Here is a 9,467-nt window from a genome sequence, read left to right on the forward strand (position 1 = left end):
CACGCATATACTCGTAAATTTGACCCCGTTTACTGTAAAAATACATGTTAAGTGAAATTAATATTTAATTTATAACTGAATATACTTAAATATTAAGTGACTTTACAAGAACAATATTCGTTAAGCCTAATATTATGACCACTTTACCCCATCTTACTTAAATTGCTCTAAAAGTTATCAAAAAGAGGTTGAGCTAACTGCTAACGAGTAAGAGTTCTTGAGACATGTAGGAAGCTTCCTGTGCAGTCCGTCTGTTCATTATTCTAACAAACAAAATTTCCTGAGAAAGTTAAAAGAGGTGTTTAGATTTTAAAATTTTTCATATTCACCCAACATATTTTTTTTTAACCACATAACATTTTTCCAGTTGTAAAATTTTGTACTCAAAATGTAGTTTCTAACCCCCCTACTCTGAAATAAAATTTTCACATTCATTCCAAAATTTATTTCCAAGCTATAGCCATTTCTTTGACGTATGACCACTTTACCCCATTGACCACTTTCCCCCACCAGACCCTATAGAATAGGAGCTGGAAATTCATCCGTCGGTTTCTATCACGAAAGATTGTTGCAAAGATCGTTGACTGTATAAACATTCTTAGACTTCTTTAAAATATTTGTTTTAGTATCTCATACATTACTCATAGTAGCCATCTTTGTTTATTGATTAAAATATTTCAGGGGACCTAAAGGAGTTTGGACGCTTGAGCAGCAAGGAACAAAGCCAGATTTTAGTGTTTCTTTCAATGATGCAAAACCAACAGTAACTCATATGGCTCTAGTTGCATTGCTAGAAAAAGGATATATACACTTCTTAGTAAGCCAGAATGTTGATGGTCTTCATTTGCGCTCTAATTTTCCATCCGACAAGCTTGCTGAACTGCATGGAAATATGTTTCTCGACAAATGCAACCACTGTGAAAGGTAAATTTTTTTACCACCTATCTCAAAGTAAAATTATAACTTTAAATCCATTTCTCTTAGAAATATAGGGAAAATCAAATTAGTAAAAGTGAGAAAATTGATCAGTGAAGTGAAACTTTTTTTTAAATTGAGATGTATTACTTTTGTGAAGTGAATTATTCACACATTTTTAAAACACATTGCATTGAGTATGTTATTTTAAGTATTGTTTTATTTATAAGTAATTTTCTTTACATAACACAGTTGAAATTTTAATGTTATATTAAGTTATCGTTGAAAACTTTCTGCATTTGAAGATTTTAATTTCATTATTGTTATTTTTTGTAAAGTTTTCATTTTGTATTATAATTTTAAAATGCACACTAGGGTTGCATTACTAAAAAAAATCAGCTCTGTGTTTTTCTAGCTATTATAAGAACTGTCGTATTTTTTCGAAATTGACATTAAAAAAAATTTATGTTATTTAATTTTAAAAACTTTAATATTTACTTTGACAGGATATTTGTTCGAAAAGAAGCAACTTCAAGCGTTGGACAAAAATGTACTGGGCAAGTCTGCCCATTGCCCAAACCGAATGGAAGACGTTGTCGTGGGAAACTGCATGATACAATTTTGGACTGGGAACATGAACTCCCTCTCAGAGATTTAGAAGAAGCAGAAATAAACTCTAGGTACAAAACATAATATTTGGTGAGATTTTTTAGAAATTTTATATCATTTTTTTGAGTATACTGAGACATTTGTTTTTAGGAAGGCAGACTTAAGTATTTGTTTGGGCTCAACACTTCAGATAGTTCCCAGTGGTGCTTTGCCTGTTTTAACTAAGAAGGCTGGAGGAAAACTTGTAATATGCAATCTTCAACCAACAAAACATGTATGTTGTATTCCATCAAACCAAAACATTTCTTTCATGTGCTTTTCACTTTAAAAAGAAAAAAATGTTATTACTTATTTCTCTATTATTACTTGCAACTATGCTTTTTCTTTTCAAATTTTTCTATCGTTATTGTAATTTTCTTATGTGAGAAATGTTTTTTTTTTCTGTATGCTAATTTTGAGCTTAATTGTAAAATGGTTAGTAATTAATGTCCCACCCCTTATTTTTAGACTTTTAGTTTAACGGTTTGTCTTGAAATAAATTCCATTTTTTAAAAAAAAATGTTTTAACTCTAGGTTATGTATGTGTAAAAGCATATAATTACGGAAGTGGTGTCAACCCTTCCCCCAGTAGCTTCTCTCAATATAAAAAAGTTTTTAACCTATTTATTTCCTAGGCACTCTTTTGCCTAAATGTTAGTCACTTTATGTGACATATATTGCATTTATATTTTCTAACAAAGTAGGTTTTTAAGCTTCTATTTCCAAAACCAGATTTTAATGAATTTTTTTTTTTAAATTATTTATTTACTTCCTGCCGAAATGTAAATGGTTGAAATGAAAGTAATTTATTAATTCTTGTAAGGTTTCAGAACAAGGAATACTAAAGAAAGCACGGGTTTCTTCCCCCCCCCCCCATTTTTTCTTTATGTTTGTGGAAACAGTCGATTTTCTTGCTTATTTCAAACATAATTTACTCAAAACAATCACATAAACATACTCTCCCCTTAACGTTTGAAAAAATTAAAAATCATTTCCAATTTTTTTTTTGCAAAGTTATGTTTTTTTTTCTTCTGCTGAAGTGCCAGATTTCTCCTCTTAATCTTAACATAACAAAGCAACTATAAAAGCTAGATTTTAAGTCAAAAGAACTAAATTTCTTGATACCCAGTCAAAAAAAAAAAAAAAAAAAAAAAAAGACTTGTATTTCTCCTGGAATAATGACTACTACTGTGTAGTTTTGATCAATATTTCCTTAGAAATTTTGTTGCTTCATGGTTGTTTGTTGCATAATTATTAGTTCATGAACTTCTGTTCTTTTTTCACTTCCTGCAAAGTACTAGAATGTGTTGTAGTAGTGCAGTCTGCAACTATTATTCCTCATATTAAATTTTAGTGGCTTCAAATTTGAAAATTTTGGGAATAATATTTTTAAAATATTATTCCCAAAATGCAGTTAAATTTTTACTGCATTTGTCCACACTTGCTTTAAAGCAAGATGTCTATACTTCAGATCATTTTAGAAATGCTCAAAACAATGTCATTTGTGGTAATTTGACAGTATGAATAGTACAACATATTGATTAGCTGAAGTATCATATTGGCATGTAGAATAAAAGGTTAAGAACATCCTACAATTAAAAAGAGCTGTATATATTCACCAACTCTTTATCATACTCAAATTATCTATTTTACAGAAGTAAGTCTTTTGGTCTTTTACAATCTTCTTAATTTTTTTATATTTTTTTATAAGCATTAAATCGGTACTTCAGAGCCAGAACAACGTAAGTCACATAATTGCAACTTTAGAGGAGAGAGGAATAACTTTTTTCTGGTGCATGCAAAAGATTGGATGCACGCTCTTTTCACACTGATAAAACAATTTTTTTTTTAGAATTTTGTTCACATGGCTAGGAATAGGATTCTACATACAATGCACTAATAAACAGAAAATTGCAATTTTGGGCTTATGCCAGTCTCGCTCTGAGGTACAGAAATTAGGTCCACCTATCGTATCTCAGAGCCAAATGGACGTAAGGCTGAAAATTGCAATTTTCTGTTTCTGTATACAAAAGCCTATTCTGCATCAAGCCATGTGAACATAGTTCTTTTAAAAAATAATCCGTTAAATTTTTTTACCAAGGTTAAAAGAGTGGGGGTCCCATCCTTTGTACATGCCAGAAAAAAGTTTTTACTCTCTCCTGTAAAATTATTATAATGTGACTTACATCAGTTGTCTGAAAATTATAAACAGATTTATTTCAATTACAATGACCACAATACCTACTACTGCCCTTACTTAAAAAAAAAAGTATTTTTAAAAAAAAGAGAAAACAATTAATTTTGCTGATTAAAAATATGTTATCATACAGGGAGGCTTGAGCAAGACTTGATGACCACTTCCCTATCGCTGAGGTTACCAATATATGGAAGGTGTGTCTCCCAAACTGTCCATCGAGTAAGCACACACAGGCTAAAATGCTATCAAGTCTAGTTTGAGCCTCCCGGTTTATACATCAATGAGTTATTCTTATTTTAACAAAAGTTTTCTTGGTAAAAACATTGAAAGATAAATTTTGCACTAAAACTCTTCTTTTTCAGGACAAAAGGGCTGATCTTGTAATAAGGGGATTCGTCGATGATGTCATGATAAAGTTGGCCAAAATATTGGATGTTGAAATTCCTGAATATAAAGTTGCAAATGATGAAACAAAAACTATGAGAGAGCATACAAAAGAATATGCACCCTACAGAAACGAACCTACATCGTTGTTTAAAAAATCAGCTTCTATTAATAAATTAGAAGATTGTGATGAATTGAAATGTGATTCATCACTCAAAAAAATCGAAAATATTACTGATCAAAATGTTACATAGGTTTCATCTCTTGTAATTCAGAATTTTAAAACTTTCAAGTTAAAGCAGGGTGTCTGTAGAATGTTGAGCCTTATAAGAACTTGCTTGTTTTTGCTTGTGGAAAAACTATTTGAAAACAACTGCATCCACTATTCTATCAAGGGGAAGAGTGCTTTAAAAGAAAGAAATTTCAGTATGTTTTTAAGGATAACATTTTAAATGATTTTCATCTTATATAACCATTTATTCCTCCTCTCAGAGTAAGACTCAGCGGAAATATTTGGTATTAGCAATGATTAAATTAAAATAATTTTCCCTTAAAAAATAAGATCATGAATTTCTGTCAGCACATGATACCAGAAGATGGTTTAAAGAAAGTTAAAAAAAATAATAAAATCGTTAAGGACATCTATGCTATTCATGCTTAATAAAGTCTAGAGCCAAAAAATAAAGAAGCTTTCGGTTGATAGCCTGTTATACAGTAGGAATGTATATGAAAAATGTGTCCATGTTTTACATTGATGGCATCCATGAGAGAGGTTTTAATATGTAATATTCAATCCATTACTGTTGTTGTCGTTTGCCAGCTAGGCCGGCAATTTGGGATGTGCTACTTCACTTTTCCAACTGTACCTTAACTTGGTATGAAGTCTGACTTCCACAGTACACACATGCCATAAGGACCGTTTTTAGGGTAAGCAAGCATTCACAGCACAACATTGACAGGAGGGAGAAAGTACATCCATGCCAAGCCAGGATTCAAACCCGGGACCTCCCCATCACAGTCAGACTCCTCTGACCACTAGACAAGGCGGGCGGCATCAATTACTGTTGTGTTATTTAAATATGTGCATAAAAGAAATGTCTGTTAGAAGGGATTTTATTGTAATACTGAAATAAAATTTAAAAGCTCGGATGATAAGACCAAGCTTGGCATATACCCCTGCATTTTTGTTTAGTTTGCTTATATTGTGTATTTATGATGAATTTTTTAACTATTCAAAATTTTTATTGCATCTGCTCAAATTTCATTACTTTCTGAGATTTGACATAACCTGCAGACACCCTGTAAAAATGAAGTACAACTTTCAAAGTTTTTATGTATTATAAAATATTTTATTGTGTAACTTCATAAACTAAGAATTTTAAAGTGAGTGCAAAAAACTTTTATGTACAAAAATGTTTTTTTTTTTTTTGTCCAACTTTAGACACGTACCAAAATAACGCTAAATTTACATAAAAACTACTCTTGGAGCTTGCAAAAATGAACGTGTTGGCTTGGCTAATGGTTTAGGTGCAGGCAAGAAACCTGGAGTCTTAGATGACCCCGGTTCATTTCTTGCAAAATTTCCTTTCTTCTTAAATGTTGCATATTTTTCTTTAGCAGAGCTGGAAAGAAAAGATAAACAAAAAATTAGTATTTTACTATACATATAAATAGGCATAAAATATCTTTGTTCCTATAATGTAAATGTAGAAGCTACTCATATTTTTCTGTTTAAATATTCTGAAAATCTGCATTATGTATGTTAAGAGTTAATGTATCCATTGTTGATTAAATCCAATTTTTATAAACCATTCATGTGTTTAATACTTTAAATAATGACAGAAAAATATTTTATTTTGAAAGATTTATAGTATTATTAACCTAAAATATGTATTAGTATTGTTAAGAGTACATGATACAACTTCAAACTTTCTTAAAATGATGACACAGTTCGTGAGAAAACCACAGGAGATTTATTTACAACTATGTACAAGAAATATCCTTAGCAACTGCTAAATTAACCATAGCAATTAGGAAAATATCAATTAACACCGTTAACCCACACAGGTAATCACATCAGAATATGCAAAAACACAGCGCAAAGGCACATACACACTTCCAGCGGAATGCGGAAAATGCGACTCCCACAGTTAGAAAACAAACTAACTCACACCGTTCATAAGACGCCCAGTGTTTTATACTGAGCGAAGAAATATTTAGAAAATCTTATTAAGTTCTACAAATTTCCCATATTTTCTTTTTATTCTATTCACAAATCTTATCCTTCAGAAATAGGGGGACCATATACTTAATTCAAATGTAAGGGGGTTGTATATTCGTTACAAGAAACTATTTACAGGTTACATTACTAAGATAATTTTAGATGAACTACTATTACATTAGATGAATTACTATTTACAGAATTTGTAACAGTATTTTTGGAAGACATGTATTTACTAACTTACTCAGTTCTGAACTCATTATTTGTTTGCTAAAATGCAATTTAAGAACATTTGATAACTATACAGAATATAGTTTATCCTGACACTTAAGTTATATTACTCAATTCATATGCAATTTTATTTGAAAGTTATAATTTAAAATGCTATTTCTTAATTTAAAAAATAAAATAATCACATGACCTTCCAAAGTAAAATATAAAAACAATTTTTAACTGAGTATGCATTGAACTTAAATGCAATAATTCCTTAAAATGCAATTTGCAATGCCTGTATAAAAATGGGAATTTCAGGCATAGTAAAATAATATATTGATTGCAGTTTTCAACACAAAAGTACCTCAGCAGTCAAATGCATCAAAAACTTTACTCTTTTACTAAAGTCAAAGTCAAGTCGAAAAAAAAAAAAAAAAAAAAAAAATCTCCCCCGCCCCATCTCCCCTCCAAAAGAAAAAAAAACAAACATTTAATCATTTATAGCTACAGTATCAGATGAAAGATACATAGAAAATAATTACACACTTCCAATTATAATGTATCAGATGAAAAGATACATAAAAAGTTATTGCAAACTTTCAACTGTAGAGAAAAATTTGGTTTAAAATTCTCATGGCTGCAAAACTAGACTTCATAGTTATTATAAATAGAATCTTTACTTTTTAACCATGACTAAAAAAAAATAGTTGTTTGCTTTAAACTATAATATTCTCATACAGATATATTTTTGTCCAACAATTTAAATTCAAAACAAATTCCAACTATTTTATCCTAGAAATTTAGGGCATTGCATATCAGTCATTAAAGCACATAGCACATCCACATATTTATCAAATTTGTAATGTTTTTTAATTCATTTGAAAGAATTGTCTTGCAACATGGCACTGAGAATTTAAAAAAATGCAGCCAATATTTGAATTAAAAGGCCCTTAAATATCAAAATTAAAAAGCATTTTTTTAAGCAAAGTAAGAACAATACACGGATAAAACATTTAAGATGCTCAAACAACAGTGGAAAATCTGAACATACTGTAGTTTTAGCAAGCTATTTACATTGATTTTCTTTTTGAAAATAGTTTTGGCTTTTCATATAAATGATACACCCCAGCAAAACATTTCGGTAACTATGAATAAATTGCAACAATGTAACTTTCAATCAATTGTGAATTTACTTTATTAAATGGATAGTCTGAATAGTTATTGAAAGCCTTGTTTGAATTTTAAGATAAAAGAGTGAAAACCTTGTGATACGCTTACAAGTTCACACAGGGTTTTTTATCTTTACTTAAAGTCATATAAGTCCTCTGGTATTACAGTACTCACGATAACTTGAAGCTTTATAACTAGAATATTCCTTCATCTCAAAGTTTTTATATGATTTATTCATTATTATCATTCCCAAAATGATTTAGTGTTTTCAATACAAAGTTGTCTCAATGTCTCAAATGTAATCCTTATAAGTCAAAGTTTTTGTGAAAAGTTTCCTTTCCATTTTATGCATTAGAATGCAGCCAAAATAAGGGGAACAAGTTTTTCCCCCCTCTTTTAACATATTATCAGCTTGTATGAGGAAGATAATTTATTTACAATAGTGCTGCTCTTAATGCAGTGTTTCAAGACTGCATAAAAAGTAGCCAATTGATCTTCTTTTTGTCTTGACTGACAACCTAAAATTTCATTGCCTGCTAATCTTAAAGACTTAAAATGTTGACAAAAATTGAAAAAAAAAGTAGTTTTTATTTCCTGGATAACTCAAATAATCATGCTTTTAGGGCAAAAGACGCATGAAAGAAATGCAAACTGAAGTCAAGAAAAAAAAAATCGGGCCAACGACAGAAACAGTAATCAAAAGTGCTTTATAAGAGCTATGGTTTCATAAATATCAATGATAATGAAGCTACAGGTGACCAATGATTGGGATCATTTTGAAATCTTTGTTGATGTAACTAGGCAAAAATGAAAGATTACTTGAATGTCGCAGAAAATATAACTATGTGATTACTTGCTCTGCAAGGCGATTGCGCAAGCTTTTTGAGAACAGTCTACTTGTACATATTCTGATGAAGATAATGATGAAGAATCTTAACCATCTCCATCTAATTAGCAAGTATTATACTTCGCAAGTATTTTACTGCAGTACCTAGAAAATTGCAGAAATGTGGATAAGACGTTTTAAGATGCGATCAGAAAAAAAAGTAAGCAACGAAGAATAACTTCCTTTTTTGAAGTGTTTCAATAAAATTTGTTCTCTGTAAATATATTATTTGTAGTACCAATAATCAATTTTATCCAAACGATAAGAAATGTTATAGTCGATCTATTATGCACTAATCCTGAAAAATAAAATAAAAATAATTCTTGAGAAGGCGGGGAAAGGAACCTCCGATGACTCAAACTACCGAATCCTCGAAGGTTTTAGCTGTCCCCTTTATCTGGCCCGAATTATCAAAAGCCGACTGTACATTACTTTAGCCACAGATGAGTAAAGGTGTTGAATATGGATGCATGCAGTCATAACTCTTATGAGAGCATAGCTAACTCTGAAAGCTTAACTGAATTGGTTTAGGTTAAGCATTAAAAAAAAAGAAAGAAAAGAAAACAGCATCGGGCCATGGCGTTGATTCAAATTGTAAAAATTCAAATTTTGTTTTTTGCAATCATAAATTGCAAAAAAGGACTCTACTCGTTGGTTTTTCTACACATGGATTCTATCAAAATCAAAACTGCAAAAAGCATAATTTGAATTTTCCCAATTCAAATTAATACCAGAGGCCCAATGTTGGACGATATGAGCTGGATGCTGGCTGATGAGAGCTGGATGTTGAATGTTCAGACATCTGAGACATTCTAGTAATTTAGGGTAGTAAA

General features: G+C 30.5%; 1 protein-coding gene across 1 annotated transcript; it reads left to right on the forward strand.

The window, feature by feature from the left end:
- Window positions 1-676: 676 nt before the first annotated feature.
- LOC129224918 (NAD-dependent protein deacetylase Sirt6-like) lies at window positions 677-4,398 on the forward strand (the record flags this gene model as incomplete). Its single annotated transcript, XM_054859466.1, has 4 exons — window positions 677-924; window positions 1,422-1,595; window positions 1,675-1,798; window positions 4,123-4,398. Coding segments are annotated over 4 exons (822 nt in total), but the record flags the coding sequence as incomplete, so codon positions are not given.
- Window positions 4,399-9,467: the final 5,069 nt, after the last annotated feature.

This window comes from Uloborus diversus, chromosome 6, assembly GCF_026930045.1.
Source record: "Uloborus diversus isolate 005 chromosome 6, Udiv.v.3.1, whole genome shotgun sequence".
NCBI classification, from domain to species: Eukaryota; Metazoa; Arthropoda; class Arachnida; order Araneae; family Uloboridae; genus Uloborus; species Uloborus diversus.